The sequence below is a fragment of the Phaethon aethereus genome (assembly GCF_964289735.1).
Source record: "Phaethon aethereus genome assembly, chromosome: 5".
In the NCBI taxonomy this organism is placed as follows: domain Eukaryota; kingdom Metazoa; phylum Chordata; class Aves; order Phaethontiformes; family Phaethontidae; genus Phaethon; species Phaethon aethereus.
The window spans coordinates 40578412-40605141 of NC_138579.1; the positions used below are offsets into that span (position 1 = coordinate 40578412).

The 26730-nt window shown below is 38.1% G+C and overlaps 1 protein-coding gene across 1 annotated transcript in view; it reads left to right on the forward strand.

Annotated features, from left to right (window-relative positions):
• The window catches only part of SIPA1L1 (signal induced proliferation associated 1 like 1), a gene marked incomplete at both ends in the record, with an annotated part of 76609 nt that overhangs the window by 18288 nt on the left and 31591 nt on the right, over positions 1-26730 (forward strand). Inside the window, 6 exons of the mRNA XM_082000512.1 lie at positions 778-952; positions 8423-8526; positions 9738-9895; positions 12823-13399; positions 14541-14815; positions 18126-18404. Coding sequence (XP_081856638.1) covers positions 778-952; positions 8423-8526; positions 9738-9895; positions 12823-13399; positions 14541-14815; positions 18126-18404 — 1568 coding nt within the window. The remainder of the gene's footprint in view (positions 1-777; positions 953-8422; positions 8527-9737; positions 9896-12822; positions 13400-14540; positions 14816-18125; positions 18405-26730) is intronic.

Genomic DNA, 26730 nt, shown 5'->3' on the forward strand with positions numbered 1-26730 from the left:
TTTCTTGTGATTTTGTTCTGGTCGGTCTGCTTGATATTTATTTAAAATGGAGCCTCTGCAGAAATTTGTGTGTGGGAGGAAATTTTTTTTTTTTTTTTTTGACCCTGGAATGGAAGTAAAAAGCACAGATATGTTTGAAGGTCTATGCTGGTAAATAGTAACTTTAAAGTATTACCAGCATTTCTCAAGTTAGTTGTTTTCTTTGTTACTGCATTATTAAGTCAGAGAAGGCTGACTACATGCCATGGACTCTTTCAGGAATCCTAATGGATGAACGCAGTGATAGGTGGATAAGTCTTATCTTCTCGTTGAAGTCAGGGAATGTTAATTTTGTCACTTGTTATAGAAGTGAGCACATGCTGTGCCCTGCCGTTCTGTGTGGAAGGTTTAGCATAGGATGGTAACCATGGTACCAGCCTAAGAGTGAGAGTCAAGTTCCTGGCATTACTCAGCCAGCGCTTTACATGTGACTCAATGTAAGATATTCACCATTTGCAAGCTGCAGTGTTGTCCTCCTGAAAATAAAGAACGTTAATGTTTGTTTCACTTCAGAAAACGTTTTGACATCTTCAGATGAAATACGCCATCATCAAGGCAGTTACGGTGGAAAACAATGAGAGTATTTGGAACTGGAGTAACATTTGAAATTAGACTGACAATTAGGCATTTTTTTCTTTGTGAATCACGGGTTTATTAAAAAATGTGAAGTGAATTCAATAAATAAGTTGCTGCATCACTTGGTATACATACAAGATTTTCATCTTCTTCCGTTTGCAGTTAAGTTACCAACTTAAGGTGGGCATCATGTACTGCAAAGCTGGGCAAAGCACAGAAGAGGAAATGTATAATAATGAATCAGCAGGTCCAGCATTTGAAGAGTTTCTTCAGCTCTTGGGAGAACGAGTTCGACTCAAGGGATTTGAAAAGTATCGTGCTCAGCTGGATACAAAGAGTAAGGCTTTTTTTTTCCCCCCCATTTAAGTGAACAAAATGCGTCATATGGTTGCTAACTGATATTTTTAATAGATAGTTCTTAAACTCTTTGCAGGAAGACAGTTGCTCAATATTAGAAGGGAAACAGCAGAGCAAATATGTAATTTGACCCATACCCATATGGTCTTTCAACTCTGTTAATTATTGGATTTTTGTATTAATTTAGTATGAAATTATTACTAAAGCTGCAACAAGAAACCAGTAACTATGGAACTATTATCAGCATTGCAAATCCATCATCAGTGTGTTGTCTAAGGAGTAATCAATACAGTTGGTATGTCATATTTTTTTAATGCTAGGCTAATAGACTGTTACCAGAAAATTTTTGAGAACCCATCTATGTAACTACACCTTTACAAGTTGATCTCTTGCTTTTCTGCTGTGTCTGTTGTGTGTAGTTTTTCTTCTAAACAGTTTTGTCTTACTCCTGCTATTAAATGTATTCCTCCCTCTGTGATTTTTCTTTTGAGTTACAGAAAATTAAACTGGATTTGGCAGTTATCAGCTTTAACTGTAAAACATATATGGCAACAAAAATGCAGTGGAGAGATGATCTTGGGTGACAGTATCTATAAAAGAAACTCCCTACTTTTGGAATCAAGCTTGTAAAATACCTGTTTATCAGCTAGCATATGCTGTGTTCCATTTGTAAACCTATTTAAAAATACTCAGGGAGAAATTATGCCCTGTCTTCCTTTGAGTATTGGAACTAACCAGTTCCTATGGAAATCTTTTGCTATTTTGCTCACGTGCAGCAAAGGAAATTAAATAAGGAGTTGATTCATAAAAGCTGAAAAGCATTCAGTGCAGGAAAAGCTTCAGTGCAGGAAAAACTGTGCTCGTCATGGGTACCCTATCGCAAATACAGCAACTTGCTGTGCTTTAGTGGTCCACCATTCTACCTTGTGCCCTTGATTCTTAGAGGGCAACGTGATCGTTGCCATCTCCTCAGGCTGTTCTTGGTCAGCTTAATCATCACTCCTCAGAGGGTTATAAAACTTCCTGTGGTTTTAAACCTAAATTAAGACTTATTTCTCCCATATTTACCATTGAGCCTGCTTTCTTTGAGTTGCGATGCTTACATTCATTCCCTCTGTTGTATTTACTCCCTTGAATGCATTTACACATCACAGTTGTGTCTCCTCTGCTTCTGTGATGTTACCCTTAATAAGCCAAGTCTGTCTTATTGGTATGGGAGGCATGGATTTCTCCCCCGCCCCCCTGCCCCGTGCAGTACTACCTGGTAATTTTCCTCTGAGCTCATCCAAGTTTGAATTCAGTCTCTCTAATTTTAGTGGCTAGGGTTATATACATGATTCCAGATGAGATCCAGGGAGTTTCTGCCTGTAACATTTTCTTGTCTTTGTTGGAAATATAGTATATAATAATTCTCAGGCTGGGTTTTCCTTTTCTGCAGATCTGAAATGTTGCTTTATCAAAATCAAATGTCTATGGAAAAGAGAGAAAATATTTATTATTTCATAGCTTCTGGTTTTATATTGTGACCTCCTGTTACTTTGAGTAGTTAAAGTAAAATCCTCTCTTCCCTTTCTTCTTGGTTTAGTTAAGACATCTGAAAAAAACCCCACCTTTTTTGGTGACAGTCATCACAAACTGGTTTCTAGTACATGTAAATGCTGTATGATTAAGAGTTGATTCATCTGCTCAGATGTACCCATGAAAGCTGTAACTGTGTCTTAAGTACTTGTTTGAAATTTTATTCTAAACAGCAGAATTTTCCAGTAATGTTTGAGTTCCTTCTCTTTGCTTCTGACTTGAGGAAAGAATTTTGTCGGGTTTTTATTTTATGTACTACAATCTAGCACCTGTTGAAGGGGCAACAAGCAGGTTTAGCCAGCAGCAAGTATGAACAACGGCAAGAAACTTTTGTAATTTATCTTGATGGTGTTGTGTTTTCCTTTCTGCCAGTATACAAAGCACAGACTGGAAGTGGTGGAAGAGAAGGTGGTGTTTTGGGGCACAACACTAAGCTCTTTGGATAGCTACATTCAGAAACCCTTATTGCATATTCTGCATAGGAGAACGGGGGAAAAAAAGCCACCTTGTGGTAGGCTAAATGCTAGTGACCAGAGATGGTAGCAAGAACTGCATTTCAGGTATGGGGAAGGTGTGAACAGCAGAATACAGACAGGCACCACGTCTTCGGTAGCTGCCTGTCATGGTTTCACCCAGCAGGCAGCTAAACACAACACAGCTGTTGGCTCACTCCCCAGTGGGATTGGGGAGAGAATTGGAAAAAAAAGGTAAAATTTGTGGGTTGAGATAAAGACAGTTTAATAGGATAGAGAAGGGGAGGGGGAAAAAAGATAAAAGCATGTACAAAACAAGTGATGCACAGCAGAGTTGCTCACCACCCGCTGACTGATGCCCAGTTAGTTCCTGAGCCGCAGCACCTCCCCGGCCAACTCCCCCAGTTTATATACTGGGCATGATGGCATATGGTATGGAATAGCCCTTTGGCCAGCCTGGGTCAGCTGTCCTGGCCATGCCCCCTCCCAGCCTCTTATGCACCCCCAGTCTACACACTGGCAGGGCAGCGTGAGAAGCTGGACAGTCCTTGACTGCTTAGCAGCAGCTGAAAACATCAGTGTGTTATCAACATTATTTTCATCCCAAATCCAACGCACAGCGCTATACCAGCCACTAGGAAGAAAATTAACTATCCCAGCCAAAACCAGGACGCTACCCTCAGTAATCAATCAGTCTTTTCTGCCTCGGCCCTAACACAGAAAGGCCTGCAAAGGAGGAGGTTGTGATTTTCACCGTGACTTAGGTTTATACGGTTTTGTTGAAACAGCTAGGTCTACATCTAGGAAGCGAGCTTCTCCCTTTTCCAGCTCTGTGCTCTTCTGTTGCTGGAGGTCACGGTCATGAAATAGTTCTTATGGTCTCATTGCTCAGAAAATTTTCAAGCATAAAAATTCTGTTTAATGTCAGCACAGCTGATTGCAAAGATGCTCTTAAAAACAAATGTCTCCTCATTAACTTGCAAGAAAGGTCAGAGCTATGTAAGGTTACTTTGCTAGTTTCTCTACCTTTGACAGTACTTAGCAACCTATGAAAAGCAGATACAGGATGTAAGGCAGGATGAAAGATTTTCTCAGCGTGGAGGGAAGCTGATTTGTATATGTACTCTGGGATTTTTCACAAGTTATTTGTATTTTATGCAAATTTGGAAAAGTAAAGTTGTTCTATCAAAAGGCAGTTTCAGAACAGTTGTTCTTAGAAATTTTGAGAATTAGGGGGCTAATTGGTAAGTATCCGTAACAGAGCCAATTTTTAAAAGGAGGAATCTTATGCATCCTATTAAGTGAAAGCCTATTTAAGTATACTGGATCCTTCAAGGGCTTTAGCTTTGGATCTCTGCCAGTGCCACTGTGGAAAAGTGCTGCTACTTTTAAAATTTTGTTTGTATATTTTTAGAATTACCAGAGGGGAAGCAGTCTATCTCCTGGCAGCCTGCAGACTTTGGATAGGAAATAGAGCTTGAAAATGTCATCTATCCCACGGTTGCTAGGAAGTTTATGGGCATCACTTTAAAGTAGTAAACATCACAGTGATCTTTCAAATTATAATTTCAGTCATTTTTACTTTATTTTCTGGTTGTAATTTATTCTTTATTTCCCTACCCTTCATTTAGTCTTATTTCTCAGTATCAGCTGGGTAATGCTAGGCCTGGTAACTTGGGGCGGGGGGTGTCCAGCAGAGTGCTGGAGTGGTTTGTGGAGGAAATGAAGGAGATTGATTAATGCGAGTTGTGGGAATTGATGAATTGTCTATTAGGAGAGGTTACAAACTTAGCTAATAATGGTAGGTTTCTGTTTAGATGTTTATACCGCATGACTTTTTGGTTAAGATATGAGAAAAATATCAGAACAGCACAGAAGTTATTAAGTAGATTATAGGGATTGAATGGACTTCAAACTGACATTTCGTTTAGGGGTTGTCAGTGAACCCCAATGTTTCTAACGAAGTAATACAGATGGTTTGCCTTCTTAAGTCGTACTATTTAACATCTTTTCAACCATGTGGAAGTAAGAATAGACGTACTGCTGAGTCTGAGGTGTTCACTGGGAGACCAATAGCCAAAGAAGGTCAGAGGTTCCTCGATTGCTTCAGAAGCAGAAATGGGCATGGGGGAAGTCCATCTGCATTCCTGTCTGTTTGTGTTACACGTGTGCTTTTGTATGTTACAAAATAAAGGATTCTGTCCTCAGAAATAGTGTCTGAAAACAACCTGTGTTTTACAGCAGTTGAATGGAACAGAAGTGTAATGCCTGTGTGTAACAGAATGGAGAGCAGGTTTGACAGGTGCTGAACTTAGTCCAATTGCTAGGAGAAACTGGAAATAAGGCAGGGCTTTGTAACGGCAAAGGTAGATGCGAGCAACATTAAGCTCTGAAACTTTTTGTTCTTGTGCCGTTAGTTGTGAGCACGGCTGCAGCTTGCAGCGATGGCTGCTCCTTCTCCTGCATCATCAGCACTGTTTATGTTTTTTGTTTTCCTGCAATTCCTCGCAACATGCTTTCCTTTGAAACACTGACTTGGATTTTCTATTTGTACTGGATTTTGTACAGTTTTCTAGTGCAGAACTTTAAAAAGCAGGCTGGCAAAGCCATGTGGCTTCAGTGGGGTGAATTTATCAGCAGTACGCTGTTGGTGTCAATCACAGTTTTGAGCACCGTTGGCTGGAGAAAATGCTTAAATGGGAGTCTGTTAAGACCGTCCTTGTGAAGATAGCTGGGGAGCATTGGAAGGACAGAAGAATAAGGTGGATTTTTAAAGGTGAACAATGATGGAAGGAAAAGAAGATCAGAGAAATCCTCAGCTAAGTAACCAAACCCAGTAATGGGAGGAGACTGAGAAGGCAGCATCAATAGATGTGCCATAAACAGATGGCAGGAGGGGATGTCTTCAATGTAAAAAGGTGCTAATGAATTCGTAGATCCCTCGGGCCTCTGTTAAATACAAGGAAATCAAAGTAGATTGCAGTGCTGGCTTACCGTTCTGACCTTGGGGTGACGATGCTATTCCAGTGCTCAGTCTTGGGTTTTGCTGCAATGGCAGTGATTTGATTTAAAGCAAACACCCGTCATTATTGTGTTGTACTTCAGAAAAAGTATTCTGGACTTGTAAGAAAGAAGAATGTGAATGGTGAGAAAGATGCACAGTCTGTAGTGGATATGGACTTCTGTTTGTAGTTGGATTTGAGTACCACGGATTTAAGCAGTGAAGTACTTGGAAATAACTGGAATCATTAAATGTGTCACTGGGATGGCAGCTTTATTACTTAGTTTGCAGAACCAGTGCTGTTCTGAGATGTCTGTGCACTTGGGGGAGAGACGACGAGGGACAGGGAAAGAACTCTTTCTGCCTGAAATGGAGTCCATCTAGGAAAGTTGGAAGTTTGGCTTAAATGTGTAGCTGGTGTTCTAGCAGTTCTAGCACAGCATTTGTCAGAACTGCTTTACTTCCCCCGTCTCGCCCCTTTGGGCTCCTTCCCCTCTTTTGGGACCTTCCTTCCCCGTCTCTCCTCTTACCCACTTCCCTTTCTTTTTGCACCTGCTCCCCTTTCCAGTTCTTTGTAATATTTTTGTATGCTCTATTTATGAAAGACGATGTACAAATTAGCATGCTTATAGTTAGACATAAGGAGTTATGTTGATGTTTAGGTGACTCTCAGGTGCATCTGCCTCCTTCGGCACGCATTGTAATGACCAGGCAGACGATAGAGGCTGCTGTGAACTGAGTGCAGGATGAAATTATTCCACTTCAGCTGTTGTAATTAGCTTTAAAAAGAAAATAAATTAGCAGTTAGCTAGTTTGTTGTAATGGCAATTCTGAGTGCTGGAAAAGAGCGCCCAATATCTTTGAAACATTAACTGAGCTTTTTTTTAAATAAGACTCTAGGAATTTTTTTTTTTTCCTTATTCCCGTTTCATTCTATATAGGTGATCTGGAAATGCAAAATCTCTATGCAGCTATAATGTGGAAAACCTTCCATTTCATTTTAGGGATGATGTTGCGGTTTTTCATTTTACAGCAAAGCTACCTCTATTTTATTATTCCAAATTTGACAGAAAATGAAAAATTCTTGTCAAAGTTTATACCCAAAATCTGGGTGAATAAACTGTATATTTATGGTATCATAAATGCCTTACAAATCTCAGAGCTATTATCTCCTTAGTAACATGATCTCTCTGCTAATAAAAAATGCCAAGTTGTAGTGTATTTAATAGCTTTTTAAAATACATTGCTATAAATAGCTGGGATTGTATAATATAGCAGCATGTTTATATAACTTCAAATAACCAGGATGCTTTTTTCCATATAAAAATATAGTTATTTTAAAAATTCTGTTTAAAAGTGGGCTTTTTGCACTATGGACAGCAGTTATATTTAATAGAATGTATTCAGTATTTCAGCTTTAAGTGTGTTACTACTTAAATGAATGGAACACTTTTCAAGGTCTCTTTTTTTTTTTTTTGAGAAAGAAAAAGTAAAAACAGAAGTTCCCAGTTTGTCTGTAATCAAGTGTTGTCTTCAACCAACACTTTGTAAACTTTAATAATATCCCCTCTTCTTTTTTTCTTTCTAAACTTCATAATCCTAGTTTTTATTATTTTTCTCTCCACATGGAAGTCTCTCCATCCACGTATAATTATTTTTGTGGCCTGTTTCTGGATCCCTTCTCTTTCTTCTATAACTTTTAAAATAGGGTGGCCAGAACCCAAGACAGGTGAGAGTACCTTTGATTAATATACCAGCATCATAATGTCATTGTTGTGGGCTTTTTCCATCATCAGCTGTAAGCATGCTAAGCACCCTCTTTGGGTTTTTGACTGCTCCTATCCATAAAGCACCTGTTTTAGTGAAGGTTTTATCTGACTTCATTACAATTAATTTAATGTCCTGATATTTGTGTTTAAAAGAAGCCGTTCTGTTCTTTCATATATTGTGGATTATATGTTCATCAATACTTAATTATGCATGAGATCATGGTATTTATTCACAGTATCTGTCTACCTTTCTGAAGTCCTTTGCACACTCCTTACAGTTCAGTTTTCTTCCAGTTAGCCTGAGATACTGGGTGGTGTCCGAAAATTATTTCAGACTTTGCTACCGCTTTTCATGCTTCAGTAGCCTTTCTTCAGGGTTTTCTGGTACAAATTCGCTGTTCCTCACAATGTCTTCATTGGGAAAAGTACGCAAAATTATACATGCCATCTCTGTGTGTCATTTATTTGGCAGGTGAATAAACTCTGGGTTTTTACTTGCTGACATTTCAGCTAGGATCCAGGATGAGTAGGAATTCTTGTCTTGCCTGATGATTTTCTTTGATAATAATGAAACTTTTTAAACTTTTTTTAAGTAATACTTTTATTTTCTCTTTTTTCTTTGACTGAAGCTGATTCAACGGGTACTCACTCTCTATACACAACATACAAGGACTATGAAATCATGTTCCACGTTTCTACTATGTTGCCGTATACTCCAAACAACAAGCAACAGGTAAGATGGACCATGCCTATTTAGAATTTATGTTTCCTCCATCTCAAAAGTATCTGAACTATTGAATAATTATGACAGCTTTCATCTGTTACTAGCAAAGAAAACACTTAAAGAATCAAAACTATCAAAAGTAAAATTGGCCATCTCTGTATCAGGAAGATGAGTAAAGCAGATGATTGTAGGTACATCATTGGTAGATTTTTTCACCATAGGACTGTCTTCTATTGAATTATGTGTTATTTACTGAAACTTTGATGTAAATATTTTACAATAATGTCAGTAGCACATCTGTATTACATAAATAAAAGTTCATATCTTATGTCAAAAGGACCATAGTGTATTTAACATGGTTTTCAACGTTCTGCAGCAAAGTCCACTGCACCTCAAGAGTTGCATTTAGCAAATTGTAATACACACAGAAGCAGAGGTGATGACTGGGTAGTCCGGCACACTACACAAGAAGACATGAAGCAAAATCTTTTTTTTTTTTTTTTTTAATGATACTGAAGAGTTATGTAAGCTGACCTGCTTTGTTACTCTGGAGTACCTGGTCTTGTTAGATACTAGGCCATCTTGTTGTGCATGTATGCATTTTACTCTAGAAACAGTGTTATTTTTGCGTTTCTGCAAATAAAATAGAAATTTCCTTTAAAAATAAAACAATAACACAGCATTCTTTTTAGTTTGCTTCTGTACACTAGATGTCATACTACTTTGTAGTTTACCTTTCTCTTTTACTGTAGTCTTGGATTACTGAAAGAAGCCTATCAGAAAATCATTATAACATGTCCTAAGGACACTGACAACTATTTTCAACTTGAAATAGAACCTACTTCTGGCTTGTAAAAATGTGTGAAGTGGGGAATGTTTACCAGCTTCCATGTTTCACTGATTACTCTGATACTATCAGGTTTTTGTTGTTGTTTTTCCTCTTTGTTTAGCTTAAAATTTTCTCTAACAAGATCTTCCTGTAAGTTACATGTAGAAGTGAAATTGTTACAACACTGAAAGTGCCCATGCCTGAAATTTATTAGATGAATAACTAATGTTCTGGTACTTATCACACAAATCCTCGATAGTTTCAGCTTTCAGCTCGAGGTATCATTTGGAATAAAAAAATTGAACAATACTGATTTATAATGATGAGTAATAAATAATCGAAAACTGTGAAAAGACTGTGTTTTAACCTATGCATCTTTTTTTTGTTAAAGCTTCTGAGAAAACGACATATTGGAAATGATATTGTGACAATAGTTTTCCAGGAGCCTGGAGCACAACCTTTCAGCCCAAAGAACATTCGTTCCCACTTCCAGCACGTCTTTGTCATTGTAAGAGTGCACGGTCCCTGTACTGACAGCGTTTGTTACAGGTAGCTATTGCTAGTTTCACTGAAAACACGGAATTCGAGTACAAAGTGAGGTGTCATTCCTCTCTTAAATTCTCAGTAAGGGAACATAATGAAAGGTAGGGGTTGAGGACATTTTGGGACATGAGAATTTAGAACACTTTTAAAAAAGTAAATAGACACACATGAGTATATAAAGCAAATACACCCAATGAGGAAATTAATGCTGTCAGTATGTGTGTGTGTGCACACACAGATAGATAGATATAAAAAGTCAAGCGTTTGGGAATGATTTCAAAAATTCTGTTCTCACTTCCTTTTTATCTCTTCATTAAGAGTATGCTAGAAGAGTATTTCTATTTTGATTCTTAGGAATTTACTTTTTGTTTGGATAATTTGGGCATCTAAGCTAATGTTCTGTTTTTGAAATGAAGACAGTGAAATTATGGCTAACCTGTCAGAAAGAAGTTAAGCTCTCTGAAATATTTTGCCTGAAAGGTCTTCATTTCTTACCTCATTTCAGTCCAACAAAGAAATTCCATAGCATTATGCAGAAAAAAAAGTCTTAAGTGTGACCTTAAAGTCAAAGTGATTAAAGAAGATACATCCACATTTGCATCCACAAGATGCATTTCCCATTCGAATTGGGTATTACAAACACGGAGAAAGATGGGGGTTTGGTTATTATTTTAAATAACACAGCTGCATATTTCCAATTTCTTCCTTTTAAAAAGCATGGGAAAGATTTATACATGTTATACTGTAATAAATTTCAATATGTCAGCATTATATTTCTGACCTTCATATTTCTAAATCACTTTCATTTTTCAAGTATTCACAACTACGAGGGGTGGAACCTTACTGGTTATTGTTAGTGAATAAAATTTGAGAATTTCAGCTTTAGTGATGCTGCAGGCTTAAAATTTAAGGTGTCGGGGAGCATGTAGGGAAGAAAAAATTGAGAGTGCGCCAATGTTCATTTGATGCAGGAGACCGCCAGAGCATTATATGTTCTGTGTACTGTCTTTAAGATTAAAATCCTTTCTTTTTTTTTCCCCTCTTAGTGCAAAAACTTGATTTAAATTTATAGAATTCCATTATGAAAAGTTTTTCTAGGAAACTTTTCAAAGTAAGTTTGACCTCTTCTCACTGAATTATTTGGAACAGTTTCATAGATTCATAATTCTAGACAAAACAGGAAGCCATATAGCATAAAATGTACTGGAATTTATATTAAAAACTACATAAAAGGAATAAAATCAAGCACTGTCTTGGCCAGTGATTCTCCCTCCCAACTAAGATAAACAATATTTCAGAAGTCTGGCTTCTCTGTCGGCAGCATTCACTTTTTAAAACTTCTCTAGCATATGTTACAGATTAAATTCTTATCCCTGTGATTCATGATACTGAAAACCTAATCAAACAAAATGTCCCTGGTAGGTTTTTCATTACATTCCGTAATTGTGTTTAACGCTTAGGCTTCTATTTCTTCATATCAGACCCTTTAGGACCACTGAAAGTGATCAAGAGTCAGATGGTTGTATCATGAGCACCCCCTGTTGCATACTTTTAGATATATTGGCATACATTTGAAGGAAGTATGACAGTCAATAACATGTTTCAGTATCAGTTGCCAGAACATATAATTTAAAAAAACAAAAACCAACAAAACCAAAACAAAAAAACCCACCCCAGCACCCCAAAACAGAAGATATGGTTAAAGATTGGGTGACTCAATTTTTATTTTTGTTGTTCCTGTGTGCCCTCGTTGCCTGCCTCCATCCCCCCACCCCTGAAAAAACAAAAAGCTTTGCTAGTGTTTCTGCAATCTCAGTTATCGATTGGGGGCAGAGGGGGGGATTTCTCTGGTTATGTGTAAGGACTTAAACAAATTAGAACAAAGTGTGAAAATAATACCAGCCAGCCTTCCAAATGAACCACGACATACATTTCTAGTGCGTTCAATTTCCATTCTATTTCTCTTCATAAAACTCCATTACCATGATACTTTGACCAAAATTAGTTTACTGTTTTTTTCAGATCTAGTTATAGATATGTAGTAAATCAGATTTGAACCACTGGAGCATTTCTTGTCACAAAACTGTTGCAGTGCAGTTGTCAGTCTCTTCTTAGGACAGACTGCTAAGTGAATGGTCCTGGACTGGAATGGCAAATCTTCAGGGATGCTAAGCAACTCTTATCTGCTCTGGATCAAATGAGAATTGCCTAAGGCCATCTTACTATCAATCTGTCGCTTGGTATGGAAACTAAAAGGAAGAGTTGAAAAAGAAAGCATCTATTTCTAATATGTATCTCCAAACTTCTAAGAAATGTCTTATTTCTAGTATTTTTGGAGTCTGCTTCTATCACTAGCATGCAATATCAGCTAGTGCCGTTTTTGATCTGAAAGTATGAGGTATATATGCATTCAGTCACCGGAAGATGATTCTCACAGTGAAACTGGCCTTGTGAGATGACTTTATTGTCTTCATAATGTATCTGTTTTATCTGTATTTCTAGTGTTGATCATACACTACGCATTGCTTTTCAGATGCGCCCTTCAGCTTCAGGTAGCTAAATTGTAAGCTAGCCTTTGTAACAGTGTGTGTCAGAAACTTTCTGTTTATAGTTAAACCAAACAAAATGCAGAACTACAATACATGAGTGATTACTCTATCAAAAAAGCATAATTTTGGACTTGAAGGTTCCTTCATGCTGTGGTAGTGAGGATGACTCAAAAAATGCCTAGATGCAAAAATAAGTGGTCTTCTGTTTATACAGTAGGGGTGACATAATCTCTGCACTGGCAAGATTAAAATGTGAATATAGGCATATTGCTGAGAAAAGGAGAGAAAAATGCAGGGGTTAAGGAAAAAAGGAAATGTATTTTCTGTATTCAAAAGCTGCTGAATTTGCATACAGTGAAACACTCTTCTTCCTTATTCTTTTAGCGTTGCTGTGACCAGATCCAGAGATGTACCATCCTTTGGACCACCTATTCCAAAAGGTGTCACGTTTCCTAAATCAAATGTTTTCAGGGACTTCTTACTAGCCAAAGTCATTAATGCAGAGAATGCTGCTCATAAATCAGAAAAGTTTCGTGCGATGGCCACCAGGACCCGTCAAGAGTACTTGAAAGACTTGGCAGAGAAGAATGTCACCAACACACCTATTGACCCTTCTGGCAAGTTCCCCTTCATCTCGCTTGCTTCAAAAAAGAAAGAAAAGTCCAAGCCTTATCCAGGAGCAGAGATCTATAGTTCTGGCGCTATTGTATGGAGTGTCCATGCAAAAGACTACAGCAAGGGTATGGAAATAGACTGTCTCCTAGGCATCTCTAATGAGTTTGTAGTCCTCATTGAACAGGACACGAAAAGCGTGGTGTTCAATTGCTCCTGTCGAGATGTGATAGGGTGGACTTCAACAGACACAAATATCAAAATATTCTACGAGAGAGGTGAATGTGTTTCTTTGGAGAGCTTCATCAGCAACATTGATGATATCAAAGAGATCGTCAAAAGGCTGGAGGTTAGAATGTGTTCTCATTTGGTTCCCCTTCTTTGCTTTCTCTTCTTGCCCTACTGCCAAGTAAGGCTTCAGTTTAAGTAATGCTTCCCTAAGACTGTTCTAATTGTTTATCATGAAATCTATAAGGACTTACCTGCTTTTGTATTAAAACCCAGTATTGAGTTCACTTTTATCAGATACCAGCCAACCTCATCTGGTTGTGCCTGTGTCAAAAATGTCTCAATATGTATTAAAAAACCACCAACAAACCAGAACAAAGGAAAAAAACCAAACGGACAGGGCCTTCAGATGCATAAATTGCTCCCATATAATAAATACAGAAGTGTCACTGTATTTCTCTTCCTTGTTTCCTTCCCTTTCTCTGGTTTATAGGCTTGTTGTATCTTGTCTCAAATGAAGCTGTAATATCTTTGAGACTGACTTCTTATGTTGCCAGCGGGATGCAGTCCCAATCCCTACTGCAACCTTCAGATGTTCTCTGAATGCATGTGATAAACTAAAAATGCAGTGAATCATGGTATCTGTCTAAGAAACATCTGTCCGTGCTTATTTTTTTATCCATTTAAAATTGGATATTTTATGAAGGAATGTGTTAGTTTCACTGTCTTTCCTGTACTTCACAATTGTATAACGACCAGGAAAAGGGAAAACCAGGCCATATTAAATTGCTCTTGACAGTATTGACGCTCATGGTACACAGAAGAGTTGGAACAGACCCCAGTTTACTGTGCTTAGTAGCTGCATGCAACCATGTTCTGACTGGAAGTAATCTTGCAGTTTACTGAAACAACTAGAAATGTCGAATGGTTGTTTGGTTACTAAAGCATGAATGATAAAGTAGAGGTGCTTATGTAACGCCATGTGTTTTTCTGTTGTGTGCTGCCAAGTATCTTCTAAAATTGCTGTGGTTTCAGTAAAAATTTCAAGTCAGAACTTTATTAACCAGACTCTACTGAAAATACTAGTTTGAGTGACAAGACCCATTTCAGCTGATTATGTACCCAGGGCTGTGATATATATTCCTTGTACGTGTCACACCATTGTCTTGTGAGTTGGTTGATTGCACAACGGAGCCCTTAAACCTCTATTAGCAGTGAAGGTCTCTCCATGCATTAAATTCTGTCTTCATTTCAATTCACAGCTTGTGACTAAGGGCTGTGAAACAGTGGAGATGACTCTGCGCAGGAATGGCCTGGGTCAGCTTGGTTTCCACGTGAACTATGAAGGCATTGTGGCAGATGTTGAGCCCTACGGCTACGCGTGGCAGGCAGGACTGCGACAAGGCAGCCGGCTGGTGGAAATCTGCAAGGTGGCTGTAGCCACTCTGAGCCATGAGCAAATGATTGATCTTCTGAGAACATCGGTAACGGTGAAGGTCGTCATTGTCCCTCCGTATGAGGACTGCACACCACGCAGGTATTGTATAATAGTTACATTTGGTCTGAAATTATATCTTGATTTGTGGAGGCGGGATGGGGGGGACACACCACAGAATAAGTGTGAACCTCCAAAAACCATGGCATAGTTATAATACAGCATCCGGTATTGTAAGGTGAAAGAGGGCAGGAAAAACTGCCCATATTCAGACTCCAGGCCCCACAAAATAGTCACGTGTGAAGAACCTCATGTATCTTTTAAATTCCATGGCATTTAACATGGAAAAGGAACAACTTTTTGTTCTCAGTTGTGTGTTTATAGTGCTTCAAAACTAATTGTATATTTCCCTCCCCCATTTCCCATTTGTTGGTAGTTTGCAATGTCTGTGGATGTAATTCCTGAAAGCCGTGAGTCAACTTACATTCTTCTGCTGTCACAAATAAGTAAGGCTGTAATGATGAGAGTATATCAAAGGTATGGATCTGTCCAGAGAAATTGCTGCAAACTGTAATTCTTCTTTACTCAGTAGTAGATCTTGCTGCATCACTCACTTCCCATCCATGTTAAGCCTGAGGCTTGTGTCAATTGTATTATTGCTTTTATAACTTTAAAATCTTGCTTGATCAGAAATAAGCAGTAATACATGGAGTTTTCCTAAATTGGACACTAAGTCCCTCCATTTTTCCTGAGCTCAAACTAAAGCTTTTTATAATTTTTACTGCTCCCATCTGAACTCTCTACAGTTGCCGGTAGCATTCATCCACATCACTGAATCTGATTCCCATATTCCTGACATCCTGAATTAATACCTTGCAAATGCTATATGATTAACATATGATATGCTGTATCATTAACATGATCTTTAATAGACTAAATTTGCCTGAAGGCTAGCTCAAGGTTTATGCTAGATTTGCTAAGAAGAAGCAAGTACAGTTATCAAAGTTCAGTGTGTTCCTTGCAGTGAGACACTGAGAGAGCATTTTGCACTGCTGTTTTCTAATCAGGCATTATCTTTGTAGAGGTAGGTGCTAAATCTTTGTATACTTAAGGTTGGGGCTGAAATTAAATACATATTTATTACATTGATTTGAAATTCTGTGTCCGAGCAAAGACCTTGTACTTGCATAAAAGAAGAATCCGCGTTTGTTTTTACTGTGAGCAATATTAACGCTTCTGTAACTGGTAGCAAAACAGGAGCAGAGAGAAAAGGAGTTTTTATTTGTCCTTTAGCTGTCATTGGAAAATTGAATACATGTCAGGGATTAAAATGAGCAGTGGCATAAGGTCACCCATGAGGTATTTGGGAAGCTTTTCTATAGTATTTAGCAGCCCAAGCAAATGGAAGTTCAGCTGTAATCATAGCAAAAGGATTAGAGCAGAAAAATCTGTGTGGAAAGCACAGATCCTATTATTCCTGAACTAAATTAAGTACAGCCCAAAGCAGGCTTAGCTTTAGTGTATCCAAACTCATAGCAAGAAGAGAAATTACTGCACTCCTCGAAATACTGTAGTCAGCATCAGTGAGTTTTGTTGTTGTCTTGCAGCGAGCAAATGTTCATGGTGCGTTATTAGCCAGTTATAACATTTTTATAAAGTAATTCTTTATCCTGCTTACTGTGTTCAAAGTCATTAAGGTTTAGGAACTCTGTCTTGAATTTGTAGCTATCCTACATACGTTGCTAGAGACTTGACTTAAATCTTTGCACAAAGCACTTTCTCTTTTGGCAATCAGTTCTCCAAAACTGGAGTCCTTTTCATTGTGTCCTCTGGAGGTCACTTAGTATTTCTACTACAGTAACTTCTACAGACCACAACTAAAATGAAGATCAGTTCTGCTTGGTGTAGTACGTTCATATGAGAAGCAGTACCTATCCTAATAAATTGATTGGCATGAAGTCGGAGGAAGAGCAGGGGTGCAGGTGGACAAGATGACTTGCCAACAAGCACGTGTACAAAGTCAGTAGCAGATACAAAAATATATCCAAATACCCCGATTCACAACCTAATGCTCTACAGAGAGGCAGGTCTTGTTATGGTTATATATCTACTAAAAGATGGTCATTAAAACATTGCCACTGAACTCATTTAGTGGACTGATTGCTGACCTTGAAGTTAAGGACGCAACAGCAAGAAGAAACTGTATTCTTGCTTCTTAAACTGTAACTATGTCTGCAGGAAAAAAAAAGGGGGGGAAACTGGAACTACTAAAGTATACAATCACTAGGGAAAGAATGGTAGAGACATAAATATGAAGAGAAAAGAAAAAACAGAGAGTATCAAGATTTTTGATAGGTTGCGAGTGGACTTGGAAAACAAATCTCCTGATCATCCCCATCTACCATGCGGCAGTTCACAGAGTGACCTGGGGGCACACAAACATTTCCTCTCAGGCGTAGCTGAACTACATGTGCTTCAGAAGAATGCCTCATGCCTTCCAACTGCTGATTTAATTTGCAGCTCAAGACTAGAGGGTAGGCCAAAGTAAAGCCACAAAATGTGTATATTATGGACAACAAGACCTCAACACTGACTGTTTCACTTTGTCTACATCTCTATTAGATTGTGCAACTTGCTAATGTCAGCATAGCCAGATAACAAGTTGCCTGTTTTGGTTTTGTATTTTATATAGGAAGAGATATTGATATTTCTCAGCATGAATGGTGTAATCACTTAAGAGGAAGAGCTAGAAGTAGAAAATTTTGCAATGATTGTTTATTTTTCCTTCCCATTAGATAATGATTTCCAAGTCTCTCATTTTAGATGTATGCAGAAGTTTGCTTTGCATCTTACATGGGCTGCACTAGCTTATGTCCTGTTTTACTCTAATTCTTACGCTGTTTCTATGCATCCTCAGAAAGCAAAGGGCATCTTTTGGATCTGGCATCTACAATCATTAGCAAGTGTTTTGGTTTCATAATGTGCAAATTTATCAACTGAGGTACTCCAAAGCCAGTGATGTTTGAAAATTAAGTGTAATGCGTTATTTAGTGGGAATCTTGTCTGTTCATGGATGTCTGTGCATCAGAAAGATTTATCTGAAAAAGAACAAACATTTCAGGTTTTATTTGTCTGGTGCAGGTAAGTTCTAAAACCCATGACTTTTTTAAATTAGGAAGGGAAGATACTCTTCTAGCAGATATTTTAGCTTTTATAGCCCAGTAATCAGATGAAGAGTATCAAAATTTGTTAAATGTATTTTTCTAAAAAGCAAAATCTTACTTACTGTTTCATAGAATTTCATAGAATTCAGCTTCTGTCTTCAGATTTGTATCCTTGTGAACAGGATATATTTATTTTATTTTTTATAGCAGCATGTTTTCTTCATTTTTCTTCATGTCTTCATTTCCAGGAGTTCTTCAGAAAACTACCGTATGCCAGTGATGGAATACAAAGTGAATGAAGGAATGTCATATGAATTCAAATTTCCCTTCAGAAATAATAACAAATGGCAGCGAAATGCAAGCAAAGGCCAGGGACCTCATGTGGCTCAGGTACCATCACAAATACAAAGTCCAGTAACATCTCGGATTGGCCCTGGGAAAGCAGAAGGGAAAATGCCACCCCCAGAACGAGCAGCCAACATCCCCCGAAGCATCTCTAGTGATGGGCGACCATTGGAGAGCCGGAGGTATGTGTCGTCTTTACAAATGGCTTTTCACTGCTGCTCAGAATCTTGTCTGGAAAAAAGCACAACAGATTTATCTAAGTATCTGAAGGCTGCTTTTAATCTTGGTTTTAATTGGTCAAAAGGCAACATGAATATGAGCAAAACAGCCAAAAAGAAATACCTTTCCTTGCATGATTAACCACAAAATGAAGTGTTATGGGATCGTTAAACTGTTTCTCTGTGTTGGATGGTATTCTGAAACTGCTGTATTGTTATTTAAGTTTTGAGTTAGTTAGATCTAAAACTTCAATTATAAGTTTTCCTGAACTGCATTTTGAAGTAAATAAAAATTTTAGCTTGTCTATGGGCTTGGTGGAATCGTCTAAAGTTCCCAAGGCAGACATCTAACAGGGTGTTTAGCGAGAGAATTCTGACCAGCAGAGAAAGCAAATTTATCTGATTGGGGAGTTTTCTAACTTTTTAGGTTAGAGAAGAGATTGTTTTAAGTGTACATTTCTCAAGGACGGTTTGAGGTTTTTTGTTGTTTTGGTTTTTTTAAACAAGAAAGAGATTATTATTAAGATAAAGGTATCAGGCACATTCTGTCACAGTATTTTCATTCTTTCATGGAAAAAGATGTATTTGACAATATTCACAGGAACTGTCATTGTTTTAATTGTCTGTACAAAACTGTCACTGTCTCTGCATTTACAAAGAAATCTGTTGAGGGAAACGAGCTCATAGCTTGTATTTCTTATTTTGGACAATTTCTTAAAAAAAAAAGCTGTAGACAGATTCTGATCGTGGTTTACGTCACTGAAAACTGTAAAGCAGTGGAAATAAGATGCATATTGTAGAAAGAGAGTTCTAATGAATTAACTTAAAGCATTTTTCACATCCGGGGATTAAAAAAAAATTTTTTCAAAGATGCTACAGCCAAGACCAAGAAGCTACCAAGGTGAAATTGAACCTCCTGTGTAGGATACCTTTAAGAAATTATAATAGTTGGTAAGGACTTAATTTTCTTACTTTCTTTTTCATTAGACACTATCTACTTCTGCACTCAAACTGATTAGAGAGTGCCCCCCCCCGCCCCGAGTCGTAGCTTTATGTGAGCTCAACAGATGAATACTTAAAGCTCCCATCACTGTGAGTTGCAAAAGAAAATACGCAGCACTGAAAGCACTAATGATTTCAGACAACCTGATAAGATTGTCTGTGAAAAAGATTGCAGAAGCCAGTAAGACCCTGGACTTTGTGCTCTAATGGTATATTTGGACCAACATAAAAATAACGTGACTTCAGGCCATGCCTGCCTGTTACAGCTGCAGACAGGCAGATGCTGAATTTGAAGGAATAGGAGTTGGGGTGTTGGTGGTTTTGTTTTTGTTTTTTTGCAGTGCTGTAGAATCTCACTGTAATTACGGAAGGCGTAGTAATACCTGGGCGAAGTTTAAGGGAGGGGCAGAAGATCAGATTCCCTTGAGTTCCTGGGTTTTTTTCAGATGCTTCCATCTCTTCAGGTATTAACCAAATAGTTTTGTCTAGAGTCTCGAGTTGGCTGTCCCACGACTCATGCCAAGGAGAGTGAGCCTTTGGCTGCACTGAGAGACGGCGTATTATTAACTGTGGTTTTTCTGTGTTTCTGTGGTTACCTGTGTGGGCAACATGGCACACCTAAAGCCTCCAAGATTTATCCAGTCACTGGATGCTTCTGGGGGGGTGGTTATGGCCTGAGAAACGTTTGCAAAATTGAAAACTACATTTCCATACACTTAGTATTTGTTTTCAAAAAGTGAAACTTTTTGACTTTCCGATTCCTTTATTTTCAAGGCATGTAGCTGGAGTTTTTCTCTTCAAGACATTCTTTTATGTATTTTTTTTATTCAAAAAGGGATTCTATTGGATCTTTTCATCCTTAAAAGTATATTATCAAAGTAGGTTTTAAGTTTGGCTGGGAATTTTTTTGGATGCCTGAAAAATGTCTTCTCTCATCTTTCCCGTCTGCTAAACATGTTAGTCTTGGCGCGATCAAGTTTAAATATAACAGCAGCTGCATAAGGCTAACGTGTTTCCAGTTAAAGTGAAGAAAAATACATTTTTGTCATTTTAAAGGAATACTGGAGGGGGGAAAAAAAAGGCAATAAGCTCACTCCAAGACTCGTTTGTCTCTTTTTTTCCTTCATGATAAAAGAAAGCTTTGCTTTTGGGGAAGCTCAGATACTTCTATTCTTATTGTATAAAATCTCTAAAATCAACAAAGATGAAATTTTCATAGCCCTATTCACTGCCTCATTTAATTTTTCATCACTAACTTTCATACTTTCCATAGCGTAAAGATCACCGATGAGGGACTGCTGGAATCTGTGCGTGTTTCAGGTGCAGGTAGCAGCAATGGTGCTTCACCGTGCTTTGCTCCCTACGACTTGTTCCTTGCTCAGCTCTCCATTGGAGAAATTGAGGACCAAGGGGAGCCTGGTAATATGGGTACCAGGATCTATACTAGTTAGTCCCTGTGATCCAAAAAGGGCCCTCTAATTAAGTGATTATAAACTCAACCCCACTGTATACAAGATGGCTACTTCAGCATATGTCTCTGGAGTATTTATGTTCTATAGAACAATTTTAAGGGGTTTTAGAAAAAAGCATCTGCCATTATGGCTCGTTAGCAAAGCAGTACACATACCCTCCATCTCCTTATTATCATTAGAGCTTCACTTTCAAAAAGAAGATGCTGCCTAGGTGTCAGCGGGGCTGTAAACTTACCTCTGAAGATCAGCATCAATAAGTAATTTCAGTACTAAATTACAGCTGTAACCTCAGTTTTAATCTTTGTTGTGGTCTGGGTATCACTAGCTATCACTTGTTTCTGCAGTGCTGAGCCACAGTCCAGACTTGCTGATGTTTGACTGATCTTAATACTTCGTTGTTTTGAGAGTGAAGCTGGCATTTATCCCTCTGTGCCTCTGCCTTTCGACCGGACGTTCTTCATCTGTGCAGCCGGGTGCAGTGACAGTGATGGCAGATCTCATCTGCCTCTAAGAAACAGCAGTCTATGTAGTTTGTGATCTATGTTTTAGGGGATGTGGCAGCTGAGAAACCCATAGTAAATTGATCCACGTGGCTCTTTGAGCCCTGAATCTGAGATGATTTTTGGAACTAGCACTGGTAGCGGTAGCCCAGGACTGCAGAAGGTCGGTACTGTTGTTAGCTGTGGCTTCAGTAGGTGGGATTTCAAAGAATGAAATCATTATAATATCTCTGACATACGAGACCTGACGTGATACTCATTTTAATGGTAACGTCAGCAGTAAATCCATGACTTATGTTAAGTATTTGGAAAAAACCCTGAAAATTTGAGGGATTTAATTTAAACAAAAACAGCTTTAACAGGCAAGTGTTTGCCTCTGAGTACAAAGTGCTCTCAGAGTACAGGTGTAACTCTTTGAGTTACCTACCATATTATATATTGATATATTTTATTATGAATTAATAAGTATTATTGTAATAAATAACAATTGATATATTATCTATAACATAAACAAATACATTACCTATATTTGATTATCACTTTATATAGCTAGAGTCTCTAAATATGCATACTGACTGAAATAAATTTAATTTTTGCCTCTGTTGGTATTTTCACTTGAGTCTATTTAAAAATAAATAAAATCTGCATTAGTGATCCTGAGAACAGGAGTATTTCACTTCATATATACGACAACATCTTGCCTCCCTGTGGAGACTGCTATTGTAGGTGGGAGAGTAGCTTGCTGACGGTCCCTGGTTCTGAGAAGGCAGACAAATGCCCAGCCCTGTGCTTAACCAGCAGAGTACTTAAATTTCCCTATATTGGATTGTTTTCAAGTGTCCAACTCACTAGCTTATACTTAAATTTTCCCTGTTCCTCAGAGTATCCTGGGTCTTTGAATATATTCATGATTGATGTGCATACTTGTAAAAAAAAAATAACCCAAAACTTTATAAATCTTAAAATAAGTCTCTAATGTTACTGCAACATTAAGACTGAAAAATCTAATAATATAAATGCAATAAATCCCAAGTTATGGCTTCTTTCACAATGTTAATTAGTCCACATGGGACACTGTATAGCCTATAACCCAGAATAAATATCAGAGTGATACATTAAGGAAAACAACAATAAACCACATATGTCAGGTATGCCAGAGCTAATATTATTGGAGACGATGTAATTTTAGAGCTTGATTATTTTCCCCCCCCTCCCATTTTTCAGCTTTTATTTTGTGCACTCGGTTTCCAAACTTTATTAAGAAGAAAATGTCCAGGGAAAGGAGAGGAGATAGTGTTAGATGATAATCTCTTCTTAATTAACTGATAAACTGGAACCTGTCTTAACTAATACTTGATTCAACAAATATTTGGGAAGTGTGAAAAGCAGCGAGCAAAGCATGCTGCTGGACTTGTGCACTTCAATACTGTGCTGGATGAAAGCTCAAGGCTCTAACTAGAAAATTTCTGAGCACAGTCAGTATTTTAAACCAAATGGAAAACTGAATTACAGCATGACTGCAGTCAAGCACTGGCTGTAAAATTCCACAGCATGGAACTATTAGAACAATATTCATTAAGACTGCTTTTAAGTCCTACTGAGGACCTTGGAGCACAGTCTTGCCCTAAAACTTCATACCTCTTTGAACGATGCCTGTGTGGTCAGGGACAGCAACTGTGCCAGTAGCAGTTCGTAGGTTAATTCCTGCAGATAGATTCTGGTTTAAACTGTTCCCATATTATATAAAAATCCTAATCTGACGCTGCTTAGCTTGGATCAGTGGTGTCCTTCCTAACATAAGCAAGCAGGTGTCTGTGCTCCTCTTGCCACCTGTCAAGTGAGCATTGTAGCAAACGCGTTGCCTACCTCACAAGATTTGAGGATTTGTTATTTTAAAGTTTTCGTAACATTCTCCAAATTATAACATGTACTAACATGAGATTATATATTATGCGTTTCCTGCTCACACCAGGACCTAGGGCTGGATGAAGCAGTGGAGAATCAAAGGTTTGCTGGTACACCTGGCTGTATGGCCAAACTCTTGTGTTCCAAAAACATCTGAGAAGAGCCAAGCTGTGTCATGTCAAGAGTTGGTCTCTTGTTTGACAGTGGCCATCAGCAGGGACCAGCGTAAGAAATGCTTACAAGTGTAGAGGAAGACTCCTTACCCCGGATGGGTAAGACATCCGGAGCCGAGTGCGCCTGTACCACTGTGGTTAACAGCTGTGGATGGTACCTCCTCATCCGGGTGCCTGCTAATTGGGCTCTTGATACTTCCAGGTCTCCTACTTGTTCTTTTGTCGTGAGGGACAATGACTTATCGTTTTGTTTGCTTGATTCAGTGTAATTCATGTTTAGATGGATTGAAGCAGATAGGATAAAATTCTCTGTAATCTGTGGATTATCTATTCGGTGTTTCTTCATACGGGAGGCATTCTGTACCTTCGGTTGTCCTGTTGCCCACCTCTGTATCTTTTCTTGTTATGTGTTCTCTGAAATGTGATGATCAAATTGAAGAAAGGTATTCAAGAAGGTATACAGTGTGGTGTCAGAAGGTACAATATGACAGCATAATTGTATTTTCTGTTTCACTTGCAATCCCCTTCCCCAAAATTGCTGATGTTCTTTTTTCCCTTTCGAATGGTTTGGTTTCCTTTTTAACATGAGAGCACTGAGTCAGTGTTTTCAGAGAACTGTTACATCTTGCAGTATTATTAGGATTGCAAAAATCAAACAAGTGGAAGGTAAGTGTGCCAGAATTAAGATTTGCTGTGCAATTTTATTCAGAACTCTTGTGTAACCGTATTTTATGATACTTCCTTTGATTAAATTGTGAGAATTTCTTTTAACAGAGGACATCTGCCTCATTCAGTTCACACAGTGGATGCAGCTCATTAAAGAAGACCTATTTAATATTTTATTTTCCTCTTCATTACTCCATTCCTTATTTACTGGATGACATTCAAATCCTGCTGTAAAGATGCAATTATTAATTTCCCCTCTAAGCTTTACAGTGGCGCCCATTGCTATAGTTTGAATGCTTCACAGGTATTAATTAAACTTAATTTTCAAAACTCTTGTGTGAGGAGAGATGTCTTTAGCCCTCTTCAGATTAAGAACAAAGGTAGAGAGAGAAATTATGTTCTCATCATTTGCTGTGTGTTATTTTGGGCATCTCATATTTGGAAGTGTGCCCAGCATTGTTAATATTTTATATATTCAAATTACAGCTTCAGTTGACTTCAGTGGCTTTGTTAAATTTTCAGCTTGGAAGTAAATCGGGCCTTGGAATGAAATAAGGTCTTTGAGAAACTTGCAATTAGTGGCAATGAATGAAAAATTTTCTTTAGCAAATATGACAGTAGTAATATTGGAGTGCTGCAGCAAGCGTGAGAGAAGAACTCGGTGTGCTAAGTGAGCGCTGAAGCGCCTTGACTATAAGGCCATCCTTTCTCTTCTGCCAGCCTGCGCCTTCTCCGCTTCCGAGCTGCGCAGCTCTTGCAGAAGTTGTAGCACAGAACAAAACCGCATGGGGCAGAGGCCCTAAGGGAGAAGGCACCTGTGTGTGATCGTATAACTAAGGACTGCCTTAGGCCATAGGCACAAAGCATGCTAGACTGACGTTTTTCTTATGATGTGTATATTACATACCTATGCATACGGAAGACACGGGGAAAATTACAGCTAACGACATGGAAATTAATTTATTAAGAGCAAGACGGATGCTTTCAATGTCTGTGTTTTCATACTAAACAAAATAAACACATGCCCGTCCCACTAACTGCCTTCACAAAAGATTATTTTCTTCCCATACTTGGCAAGACTCAACCAGTCCTTTCAGGATGAACTAGATCTGTTAGAACCAAATCATGCATGGTATAATCCCAGTTCAATTGACTGCAGTGTAATTGTATCCGTTTAATACAACGAACACTTGGCCTTTTCTTAAATTAAAGTATGGGACTTATGCACTTAAGCATTTTGGAATTTCTTCTTAAAGGTGTCTTTTGAAATAGATAATAGCTTGTTTTAGTTTGGTTTTTAATTATAAATAAAAGACTAGCACAGAATATCTTAACTATAGGGGCATACTGCTAACACAATACTTCCTTTGTCTTGGGAAGCGCCTTTCATCAATAGATTTCAAAGCAGCTCAAAAAGTCTATTCGAACTAATTTACTCTGAAGTTCTTTTTGTCTTATTTATGTGTTTCACATTAAATGAAACGTCTTTCACTATTAATGTTTTTTAGTGCTATTGTGAGCTGTACCAACAAAATGTATTGCTGCTTCAAATAATAGGATGTCCTACCTGGCTGGTTGTTCATTGCTGTTGTGCAGACCTCATTTATAATGCAATTTTGTTTGCCCTCGAGGTCTTTCATCTGTGTAAATGAGTTGTAACTCCATGACATATTTCTGAAATCTTGACGTTCCTTCTGAACAGTGCTGTCATTTTTTGGTACGATATAGGAAGTAAAGAAAAGGCATAGCTGAATCTGAAGTGAAAATGGAAGCCTTTTCCAACAGGAAATCACTTCACTGAAATTATTCAAGAAGTAATTGGTTTCCTTGCCGTAAATTCTAATTTAGTATTGGGGGGAAAAGATCATACTTTTAAAATGTGTATTGCTCTGCAAGCATAACTGAGTTTAAATGTGTGTGCATGTATAGATGGGTGAACACTACTGAAAGCATGTACTTTTGTTGGTGGAACTATTTTTTGTCTCTTTATAAGAGTGCCACTGGGAAAATTAACTGCTTGGCTCATGGCTCCTCAAATTTTCAACTCTTGAGCTGTGTTCTTTGAAATCAAATATTTCAGAATTGTTGCATGATAAATGTGAGAAGTTAAATTCAGTTCAGTGGACTAGAAAGGAATTACTGGATTTGGTGTGGTATTTGTGATGGTCAGGTGTTGGATCTTTCTTTCTTGTCTGGGGAAGAAGAGTTACTGTTAGTCATATGCACTTTATGAAATTCCAGATGACCAAGGTGTTTGGTCCAGTAGTACTGCTCCTTCCATTTTAAGATTTTTGTTAGTTTACTGCTTTTTTGCACAGTACTGAGGGGGACAAATGCACATTTGTTATATATGTGTACACATACTCTCTTTGAGTATATACACATGCATAAGTAACATTAATCCATGCGATGCTTTTTTCAATTTCAAAAGAGTTTTTGAATTTTAAAAGTTCTTACAGTATTGTGGTGAGAGCTGATTAAAATCTGCCACTCCTTTACAGATACAGATTAAGTGGCTAGGCTAAGATCTTGTAAATGCCCAGACCCAAGTTGTGTACCAAGGCAACTATCT